This window comes from Mixophyes fleayi, chromosome 5 (genome assembly GCF_038048845.1).
Source record: "Mixophyes fleayi isolate aMixFle1 chromosome 5, aMixFle1.hap1, whole genome shotgun sequence".
Taxonomy (NCBI): Eukaryota; Metazoa; Chordata; class Amphibia; order Anura; family Limnodynastidae; genus Mixophyes; species Mixophyes fleayi.
Window position 1 is genome coordinate 25,605,469 of NC_134406.1, and position 12,006 is coordinate 25,617,474.

General features: G+C 42.1%; 1 protein-coding gene across 2 annotated transcripts in view; it reads left to right on the top strand.

Moving 5' to 3' along the window:
* MINDY3 (MINDY lysine 48 deubiquitinase 3) overlaps positions 1 to 12,006 on the top strand; it is a 101,217-nt gene that overhangs the window by 11,275 nt on the left and 77,936 nt on the right. Inside the window, exons 6-8 of one of the 2 annotated variants that reach the window (XM_075211858.1) lie at positions 3,684 to 3,735; positions 8,012 to 8,126; positions 10,564 to 10,637. In XM_075211858.1, the coding sequence (XP_075067959.1) occupies positions 3,684 to 3,735; positions 8,012 to 8,126; positions 10,564 to 10,637 (241 nt within the window). The remainder of the gene's footprint in view (positions 1 to 3,683; positions 3,736 to 8,011; positions 8,127 to 10,563; positions 10,638 to 12,006) is intronic. The other variant, XM_075211859.1, reaches the window with a different exon arrangement.

A 12,006-nucleotide genomic window follows, 5' to 3' on the forward strand; every position in this document is an offset into this window, starting at 1 on the left:
ACAGCAGCTACTGATTTCTCTTCTGCAGGAAAACCATTTGAATTGGACGAAACGTCTGATATTTGTTATAATGATTGCATGTTCTTGCTGTCACATTCGGAGTCTTGACAGTTGATGAGTACTGACATAGGTGACTCTAAGTAAAGCACAACTGACAATTATCCCATCTCTCGCACAGTTCTAAAGGTCACACTTGTAGATATAATTGCAGCTTTGCAGATTTCTCTTCATACAAAAGGAAACATGTAGATAGGTTATTAACCTCATTACGAGCTGTAATTAACACGTAGAAAGCATTAAAAAGAATAACTGCAATTAAATAAAGATTTGTCACTTAATAATGTAGGACCAGGCAGTGAAACCGCAAGAAAAATATCTTGCCTAATTTATCCCCTAGAGGGTCTAGAAATATCACACCTAAAAAAGAAAGGTGGCAGTGTTTGCATAGCAGCCAATCAGATTCTAGCTATATTTTGTCTAGTACATTCTAGAGATTGCTAGCTAAAATTTGATTGGCTGTTTTTGCAGCACCTTCATTTTTTTTTTTTTAGATTTGATAAATCTTTCCCATAGACAATACAGCAGTGAGTGGCAATGTGAAAGAGGTGGAGGGCTGCATGTGGGGCCCTCCAGCCTTCAGAGGGACCACACAGAAAGGAGGGAGAGCACAGTGCACTTCCTCCTCCTCCTCCATGTATGCACTGTGCTGAGGAGGTCACATGACACAGAAGTACGCTGGCCCCGTTCTCATAAGATCGATAGTAGCTGATTTGGAGGGGTCTGGGGGGGGGGGGGGGATCTGCCTGTTGTCCAACAATGATGTATTTATTATAACGGTGTGATTGTAATGGGATCTGGAAACCTTTATGTGGCTCATTCCATGAAAAATTTTATCATTCTTAAACTGCACCTGTTGCCTAAACCAGGGGTCAGGAAACTTTTTTACCTTTTACCACCAAATATATTTAGATACGCCAATGTTACCCCGTTGATTTGAAAGAAAGGAAATCATATATTATTAATTATTGGAATTTAAAAATTATTGAATCTATTCAAAATTTCTTTGAAAGCTTCACCTTCAAAACTTCAGGTTTTGGAGAAATTATGTTGCTTCATTTTTGATATGAGAGCATCAATATTGGGGCATTTTGATGCCCCAATATTGGATACAGTCTTCAGCGTCCAATCGATTTCTCTGCTTTGTTTTTATGTTCGTTAGAGTGGAAAATCCTTGTTCGCAAAGGTAGGTTGTTGCAAAAGGCAGCAACATTTTGACTGCCGCCTCATGTGCAATATTGAATGCCTTTGCAGCTGTTCACATCAAAAAATATGACAGATCTGCTTTGTTTTCAAATGTAATACAAACTTCATTATTGCATCGAAGCTCAAGAACTGCCTCTGCCAACCCTTGAGGCTCTTCTGGTACAACAGTAATTTCACATTTAATGGGGTCTACAATCCAACTGACAGCATGTGAATCGGCAGCATTACCCCCAGGATTTCATTTTTACCCCTGTTCCCTGACCACTGGCCTAAATACAGTGGAGGCAGCCATTTTTTGAGCTGAACAAAAATTCAGCCTATGGTTTCCATGGGAACTACTGCCATCACAGAAGCTATTTTGTGGACTGAGTCAGTATTCAGCCTATCCATTCACTAGCAACCTGTAAGATCACTGAGACACGAGGAACAGAGAGTGACTGGTGGCTCAGTCATGTATCTAGTTCCTAAGGAATTGAGCTGCTGAGTTTTGTTTCTTCTCACAAAATGGCTGCCTCCACTGTTTGAAGAAACCTTCCTGCTTAAAACACAACATCAACATCTCTAGAACTACAGCTTCCTGTCTTCAGGCTGTTTGTGACCCAAATGTTTCACATTACGAAGTGAACCACAAAGCAGAGAGAATGTAGCTGAGACAGACACAATTTACTGCAGCACCGTTGTAAGAACGTGTAATGTAATTGGATTCTTCATCTGTAGACGCTGCTGCAGTGTTCTAACCTCTCATGGCGATGTAATGTACGGCAGCGCACATAACAGACAATTACCCCGAAGTGAGAGAACCTGGATATAGTCTTTAGGGACCTTTAATAAAAAAAAAAGAGCTGTTGTGTCTGGGAGCAAATGGATGAAATCAGAAAAGAAATTTATCAGGGGGCCGTTTACAGAGAAATAGCTGCAGTTCATGATATTGCCGCCATCTTGCTGGCTTCATTTCTGTTTCCAAAGAGACATGACAGCAATTACTGCTGTACGGTCAGGAAGTGAAAGCGGCAACAACAGAACACATTAAAACAGGCTAAAAAGTAGAAAGGTCTGTTATTACCATTGGCTGTTGCATTTATAATATATGAATATATATATATAATATATATATATATATATATATATATATATATGTATAATTTTTATCACAGGTCATCTGAAAAATGTGACATAAACGATTACAATGATTCCATTATTGGTACTTGTGCAGTTAGACATATTTTCAGAATAAGATCAGGGGTTATGTGTATCAAGCTGCAGGTTTGAAAAAGTGCAGATGTTGCCTATAGCAACCAATCAGATTCTAGTTATCATTTATTTAGTACATTCTACACAATGACAGCTTGAATCTGATTGGTTGCTATAGGTAATAACTCCACTCTTCAAACCCGCAGCTTGATACATTTACCCCCAGATGTTGAGAATTGAGCAATCGATACAAGAGAAGGAGCAAATATCTCAATCCTGGGCTAGTATCTGGAGATTGGGGCAGTTATCGACTGTGTCGTGTCCAAATTGTTTATTATTTGAATAATTTATAACACAGGCTTTATGTGAAAATGTTCAATAGAAAATCTGCTGCAAATAATCTGAATTGCACTAGAGAACCTATTTGTCATGCGTTCACACACGCTACCAGTGCAGTAGTTTGTATTGGTCAACGCAGGTAAAATGTGTTAACACATCACGAAGATGCATGTTAGTATTTACTTGTTATCAAGCCTTAACGAGTACCAGTAGATGGCATTACACCAAGTTATGGTACTGACCGTTCTGAAAAAGAAATCTAATTTTCACAGCCATTACTTCCTGAGTGAGATAATGTGTTGAGTCCTGCAACTGAGTGATCTGAAGGGAGAATGTGTTAAACATGTAAGATATAGTCGCGTGTATTGCAGTTCTTTACAGTACTTAAAGGGGAAGTAGAAAATGTATATTTGTTTTCATGGCACTCACTATCTGCAGCTTTCTAAATCACTTACACCTGGTTTGTGTTGTCTCTTCCAGTGATGCTGTGAGAAAAGCACATATTTATGACAGCAGACTATATAGCCGATATAACTTGTAATGCCCAATAACACAATGATATCATATAACGCTTCCTCTTTAAATGCTCAAAGCATCTCTTTCTGACATCACCATTTCCCTGCTTGTGTTATGTTTTGTGCCTTTTTGAAAATATTGTAATGTAGCTTTGCTTGTATCAACTTGGGATTTATTTTGTTAACCATTCGTACAGTCCGTTCTGAGCAATCTCTTCTAAAATGTCTTTTCTATGTTTTCAATGTAGAGCTTTCAATACATGTAATGTACCAGAAATGGGTGAAAACTGTTACCTGGGATACTATAGCTTGTAGTGTGTTTTTTTGTGTGTATTTTATTGTTGTGTAGTGCTGAAAAGTGTCTTTTATGTGTAGCTGCCTTGGCTGCAGAGGAGCTTGGCTTTGAGAGATTTCATGCATTAATTCAGTAAGTAACTTGTTGAAGTATTTAATCTGGGGTATATCAATTTATGTTATTATGCCATGGTTTTGCATTGTGTGGCTTTCTAGTTGCTGTTGAGCTACAAGCGCCAACATGCCCTGTCAGCTACATGCTGGTACTTGTAGTTCCCAAAAGGCCTGAGATCACCATATTGCTTAATCTTTTATGTGTGGTTACTTTAAATTCCTTTATGTGAAGCTTAACTATGTTATTTCATGTTTAATATCTTTATTCTAACAAATACATTTTGTCCTCCACAAATATTATACTTTCAAGTATGTACAAAAAAAAATGAATTTCTAATTTACTTGCAAAAAAATTACAAAATGGGCATGGGAACACTTGTGACAAAAAATAGCAAATTTCAAACCATTAAACAAAACACGTAATCACTGTTAAAATAACAAATCTTGTGAAGCACGTTAAATAATCCACATACTTAAGAGAAGAGATCTATGGGAAATTACATTTTCATGACAGCGTTTTAGTGTTAATACATTACCCGTTGGTTATTCAGAACGTAAGTGGTCCCAAGACAGAATCTCAAATGCAGACACTCTTTCGCTCTTACTGAAGCTCATCAGTGCAGGATTGTGATTTTCTGCTTATGATGTATATAGAGCCTCAACAAAACAAGAAAATAAGTTGTCGGTCTGAAGGTGGTAGGGCTGCTTCAGCATTGGCCTGTCCCTTGTTCTGAATATGCAGATGACATAGCATAAGCTGTCATTTCCCAGAACTCCTATCTCCCAGAAAGGAGTGGTTTATTGTTATATTGTGCATTACATAATTGGTAAATAAAAACACAAAAGTAGACAGCAAAAGAATGGTCCTCCATGACCTCTTCACCCGGAGAGAGCAAATATCTCGCACGTAACTTGTTAGCTCAGCTGGAAACACATTGGGGTAATCAGCCTGAAGATCAGTCATTGTAATGTATTTGCCAAATGATTGCGTTTTAATGCACCTTTTCATCACCATCGTCACTTGTGCATATAATGAATATGTTACACTCCTCCCCCTTTCGTGAATCCTTGCTCGCTACTTCTTTCAGGCTCCCAGCGACCTCATTAGCAAACTGACACTGCATAAATCCGCCTAATGAGGTGTTTTTGTGACAGCTGTCAGTCATGTTCTGACTCAGCGCTGCCTATTGACATTGCAGACAGCATACCTCCACCAATCAGCAGCAAGCTCTCTCCTTCCTCAGCTTACTACTAAGAGTATCCGGCTTATGTAGGAGTGAGAATGCTTGTGATGAGTGTGTGACCAGAGCACGGATGACAGCTCTGACATAAACATGCCCCAATAGGCTTTCTGCGCAGTGTCCGTATGCTAATGAGGTGGCTGACAGGCAAAGTAAGCGCATATTCCTGAAAGAGATTGAGAAACAAGGTAAATGATACATTGTGTATACACACCGCTTTCCATTGTTTTGGAAAGGTACATAGAAAGGTATTATAAATTAAATGTAGCTAAATCATTACAATAGTTGACCTTTATTTTTATAACATACAACCCTTTTAAGTGCTGAGTACAGCAAGGAATATGTTTTAAACTTAGTACCCTCAGAAATAAGTTTTTTGCAAAAGAAGAAACATTTTCTGATGTTCAATATATTTGTATGGATCTGGAATGAAGGGCTGCAAAATATGTTCTTGTCTTCATAGGTCTAGCATGTTGGGCCTCAAGCTGGCTATAAACGGCATTGGAATAGTATACATCTACAAAAGCTAATGACTGGATTTGACGTATTGCCCACATCTGTACATCATTACACACTATACATTTACCTTGTCAATAATTACTTTGTTTTCCATCTAGGAGTTTCAGTAATGAAATTTATTTTCTCCTAAATGAGCCATGCACCGTGCACTTGGTTAGGGATGATTAGCAAAGAATGTGCAGACTTTCTAAGCACAGTCCGCCATAGATGAGACATTCCTGAATGTGGCTGCTTGTTGATACCCAGGGTAAAACTGGTTCTTTCCCATCATAAACCATGGTGCCACGGTACCTCAGCCTCTCTCCAGCAACGGGTACGAGCTACAGCTGCCATATGTAATAATAAACTGGGTCACTACTGTCAGATTGTTAGCTATATATGATTGCATGTTTTGCCTGGGTTGCCAATCCTTGCAAATAAATTTTTAGTATTTTACTACAGATCTATTTATGTAATCTGAACATGAATTTACAAATGAAAAACAATCATCCATAAGTCATGAGTCCTCATAATGTCAAAATATTGTGTCAGATATATAGCTGTAATCATGCAGACCAGAGGACAGACCGTTACGTATTCGATGAACACACTTACAGTGGTCTATCTAGCCCCCCACTAAGGCCTCGTACACACCGTTTTTTTTATTTTGTTTAGGCACTTTAAATGTGATGTTAACCATTGTGCCTAGTCTTACCCATTGGCGTTTTTACTTGCTTGTTCCATCAATTGTGTTTTACCCCCTTTTTAAATGCTTTGGGAAGCCTGATCTCTAAAAATGCAAGTAAAATGCCAGTGGTTATGAGACCATCCGCCTTCCCCTTAGGGATTGGAGATTTTGGAGCTGAGACTCCTAATATTCCTATCATCCCTTTATAACCTGCAGAGCATGATTGTTCTATGTGCAACATTTCATCCTTCACGAGGTGGATTACCTGTGCTAGGGAAGATAATTTGTGTTTATTCATGTTGTGTTTTTTGAACATTTCTTATACTGAAAGAAATTGACAATTTTACAATAGTAATAGCAGCAGCCATTGTTTTACATCTGTAACATTAAGTATTTGGCTGCTGTCCATGCATAGCCTGCATTGTATCTTCACATGCAGTTACACAGAGACTCTCCCTGTGGGCTCCACTTGTTTACAGACACTAGGTCACAGCAGCATGTGTCTTTATGGCAGCTGCTACATTGTTCTGGTACAGTGAAACATTAACAGACAATTGAGGTAGCCTGCTTGCACATGCACACTCTAATACAGTCATCGCCAGCCAGCACAATACAGCATTGTTCTTTTTGGATTTTGTTGCAGTGGAATAATAGTTTAATGTCCATACATGGTCCAGTGTTGGGCAATAGGCTGAATGGATCTCTGTGGTCTGGTTCAAAGAGGCTCCCGCCCCAACACTTTCCTGCTCTTCCGCTTCCCCACTCCTCCTCCTCTCCCGCCCTGTCTCTTCCCCGCTCCTCCTCCTCTCCCGCCCCGTCGCATCCCCGCTCCTCCTCCTCTTCCCCGCTCCTCCTCCTCTTCCCCGCTCCTCCTCCTCTTCCCCGCTCCTCCTCCTCTTCCCCGCTCCTCCTCCTCTTCCCCGCTCCTCCTCCTCTTCCCCGCTCCTCCTCCTCTTCCCCGCTCCTCCTCCTCTTCCCCGCTCCTCCTCCTCTTCCCCGCTCCTCCTCCTCTCCCGCCCCTCCTCCTCTCCCGCTCCCCCTCCTCTCCCGCCCCTCCTCCTCTCCCGCTCCCCCTCCTCTCCCGCCCCGTCGCTTCCCCGCTCCTCCTCCTCTCCCACCCCGTCGCTTCCCCGCTCCTCCTCCTCTCCCGCCCCGTCGCTTCCCCGCTCCCCCTCCTCTCCCGCCCCCCCTCCTCTCCCGCCCCCCCTCCTCTCCCGCCCCTCCTCCTCTCCCGCCCCTCCTCCTCTCCCGCCCCTCCTCCTCTCCCGCCCCTCCTCCTCTCCCGCCCCTCCTCCTCTCCCGCCCCTCCTCCTCTCCCGCTCCCCCTCCTCTCCCGCCCCCCCTCCTCTCCCGCTCCCCCTCCTCTCCCGCCCCTCCTCCTCTCCCGCTCCCCCTCCTCTCCCGCCCCTCCTCCTCTCCCGCTACTCCCCCTCTCCCGCCCCGTCGCTTCCCCGCTACTCCCCCTCTCCCGCCCAGCCGCTTCCCCGCTACTCCCCCTCTCCCGCCCAGCCGCTTCCCCGCTCCTCCCCCTCTCCCGCCCAGCCGCTTCCCCTGTTCCACTCACCATCACAAACACACACACATGGATTTTTACAAGTATCTTTATTTATTGATCTAAACCAGGCCTGTCCAACCTGCGGCCCTCCAGATGTTGTGAAACTACAAGTCCCAGCATGCCCTTCCAGCTACCAACAGGTTGTCTACTGGCAAAGCATGCTGGGGCTTGTAGTTTCACAACACCTGGAGGGCCGCAGGTTGGACAGGCCTGATCTAAACAGAAATAGTTGTGTGGTATGAAATTTGCTGCTCTTTGTTAAGACAGTGCTGAAAATGTGTACACCTTGCTTGTTTGTGTTTTATTTCCCTAGTAAACGAACTTTCCAAAGTTTTAGCGATCTAAAAGGAGCCATATGTGACAATTATTCAATGTGGAGAAACAGATTTGGAGTGTTGCTGTTCCTGTACTCTGTCATTCTCACCAAGGTGTGTATGGTGCCTCCTTGTTAATCACTAGCTCGCACTAGATAAGCCGCTCTGCTATAGCTCTTATGCTGACCACACACAGCCTATGCTGCCACTTAGCCCGAGGGTCAAAGGTTAGTTTTTGCTTTCAACTTGATGAGTGGTCCTATTTTAAGCATGTTTTCTACCATGTCAAATGAGGATTTTCTCGATTTTGAAAGGATTGTATTTTGTGATCAACACTGCGGGAAAATCTAATTGGATGGTTCTTAGAAAAAACTGCTGCAGTTTTGCTAGACAGTGGGAGGGGGGTTCTTTGTTTTTTTTTAAAAAAATATTAAATGTTCTTTTATTTTCTTTTTTTCTTTTATGGAGAGCCTGAAACAGTGGTTTTGATACCCAGAAGTGCATAAAAAAAATTGTAATCAAAGAGTGTTCAAAACTGGGGTGCAAACTTCAGGTCCTCCTCAAGGGCCCAACCCCCAGGATTTAAAGGACATTTAGAGGGATTCTCCCTTTACCACAAAGCTCTGTCCCCTTTTCCTGAGTTCGGCTGGAGCATCTCCCAGGGGTAAATGTATCATAGTGCGGGCTGTACAAGTCGCCGGAAATCGGCGAGATGACAGCTTAAATTTAAAGCGGCGCTGCCTTGTAAAGGGAAGTTTCCCTTTACAAGGCAGCGCCGCTTTAAATTTAAGCTGTCATCTCGCCGATTTCCGGCGACTTGTACAGCCCGCACTATGATACATTTACCCCCCAGAGTTCGAACTTCTGCCCCCCTCCCGGAAAAGGGGGATCTTCAGGGGTTTAGGGAGGAAGGAACCGTATGGCCACACACCTTCCTTAGATCTTGGGGACTGAAGGCCTATAAGGGCAACCCGCACCCTGCAATCCATGCATGAAAAACACACAAGTAAACGTGACAAACGTGGAGGAAAATAAATCCGTGCCATGAGATCCGGGCCCAGTCTGCTGGGCATCTAATCTCACCCAGCCAGAGGACAAGGGCAAAGTGCAGACAGAAATGACGAGACAAGTGCTTGTGCCTTACTCTATCACAGTGAGGGTGACCAGTCCCCATGTGATTTTCCAGGTCGCTACCCCAGGAGGCACTTCGTCCCAGGCTCTCTTGCTGCTGCACTTCTAGCATCAGAACAATTCTATCTGTCCTTTCAGAGAGTGGTGACTGCCTCTCCTACTAGGACAGTACTACACTGATTATATCCAAAAGGCCAGGTCTTCTTTAAAGAGTTAATACTGGTGTTCCACCTGAATTTAAGTAGTATAATAGGTAAAATTCAACAAACTGGAAATGGAAACTGTGCTGCAGGCCTGGCCTAACTGTGGCTATCCAGGTGTTATAAAACTACAAGCCCCAACTTGACATAAAGCTTACTCTCAGTATGTGTGTTTTGCGGAATTATTGTATGTCAGTGTTTTGAAGACGTCTCATTTCCTAAAAGTCAGAAATTAGCTCAGCCGCGATTGACATATCTGTTTAACTGGTGTCGCAATTTGGGTCTCCGTTTTAATGACTACAACTGAAGGGCAGAGTCAGTGATGTCACAGAAGCTTAACAGACTGTAGTCTCAGCTTTTTGTCATATATCAGATCCCATCAGGACACTGTCTTAAAGATGTTGATGCTCTGCATACCGGAATGGGAGATAATACAATATTCTTTAACAGTGCTGCAGTGAAATGTTAGGTTAACAATGTACTTTACCTTCATGGTTCATATGTTAAAATATATATTTTGCAGGTTAGTGGTCCTTTAACCAATGTTCCCCAGCAATGAATGTACTGTGGACAAATATAGCAGGTTACCCCTCCCTGCTTTATTAGAGCCTATCAAAATATTTTATTTTTATTTTAAAGTTACTTTTTCTTGATGTGTACCCCGTCTGGTACACCGTGTACCATTTTGTGGGGGGAAGCATTAATCATGAGACAGCAGCCTATCAGTTCACTTTTAACCAGTGACGTCATTGAGCCTTGAGTCTTAGTGACTAGACAGATAAAAGGATTATGAAAAGAATAAAAATATAAACTAGCATGCACCTCAGGAACTGTAGTATGATTTACATAATATCTAGTGATAATATAAAATAATATATGTGATATACTGTATTATCAGAGAATCTCTAATCATGGTGTTTTGTTGATTTTTGCTGCCAGTCTTATGTAGTCATGTGATCATTATAAACATCCCCACAAGGAGTGAGATTTTAGTGAGCTTGTAATTCTGGCAAAAATCTTGTTATATCATCACTAAGTAAAATCTAGTGTTTACTTGGTGATGATATGTTGGTTTAGGTATATTGCTAGATTGCATTTTGGTATTGTGTGGCCTTGTATTAGGCATAATTGTACCCCATTCAGTTGATGATAGGCTGGTGCTGAGACCAATATACATAAAACAGAACTTCTACCACTGACATCCACTTTATTTTCACCAGGGAATTGAGAATGTGAAAAATGAAATTGAAGACGCAGAGGAGCCTTTAATAGACCCGGTGTATGGCCATGGCAGGTAAGGCAGCCTGTATTCTCGTCTTGTGTTTCCATAGTCTTGAAAATGATGTCTATTTTGACTATCCAGCTACATCAGGCGACTTGAATTCCAGGAAAGTGAGTTTCCGTGGCGAAAACTGGGATTGTCCTGGGAAAATGGTGACACATTGTAGCACTAGTGATAGCTTAATGGAGTAGTGTCAAATGTGACATTTAAATGTAGAATACTACGACAAGTTATATGTATGGACTTGGTTTTGTGTGTTTCTTCCCACAGTGTTTGCATTAGTTTAACTGCTTTGTGCTGTAGGAGACCCTGCTCTTTCCATTATGTAATTCTTAATCCGTGACATACTGTTTGCCTCTATCCCCCTCCTCACATAATGATACTACCTGTGTCACATGCAGCCCTGTCCTCAATAACATAATCATACACGACCACAGAATTAGCCACATTATCTCCTGACATTCTCAGTGCTGTCAGCATGATGTTGCTCTAATTGACCTCATGTTCTAAAAGGGTTTTTAATGGTAATAGGTGCTCTGACCTTAGCTAAAGACATAGACACAAAATCTTGAGCGTAGAATTTTACGGACATCTCAGAGTGGGTACTAACATGACCCCACCAACTTGTAAGACTGTATCAGGCTAATCTTTATGGGATATGCAATTAGTTGCTTTTCAGAATACTATTTAAGATATTCGTGGACATAAGGAAAACATTTATTTAATAGCTTTAATTTCCAGGAAATCATCACTACGTAGAAGTAATGGTTATTTTCCTTTTCAATCCATATTAAAATGTATATGTATTGTTTCAAAACATGCTTTATCTGCGTACGTAGACTAACATATTGCATAGTTAAGGCATCATAGCCAAATGTTTACTTTCTTCATGTCCAGTAATAACAACAGGCACACTTGTGGCAACAGTAGAAATATGTCCCATATATAGGTATTTTTGACTTGTGGGAGTATTGTATCTTCATTCAAAACCAGCTGCACACAGGCAAGCGATCTAGTGGGTGGGTCAAAAGCAGATTGCAGCCAATTAGAATGTTAATAGTAGCACCAAGGTATTAAATCTCCGTCACCTCCTTTGTGTTCATTGGTCGCCACGTTTGTGGTGGGAGTGGCCAAGCCAAAATGTACGTCATGGGGGTAGAGTCAATTGCCAGCGATGTGGAGCACAGACATTACCTCTTTGGGATGCTAGGAAAAGATGATTGGAGATCCCTAGCGTTACATTGGTGCGATATGTCTCCGTGGACATTCCGGAGACACATCACGCTGAATTTAATCTCCCCCAACGTGTGCAAGCGCAAAATTTCGTCCATTCATGGGCCATATGTCGTGTCAGTGTTGCTGTGATACTTGGGGATACGGG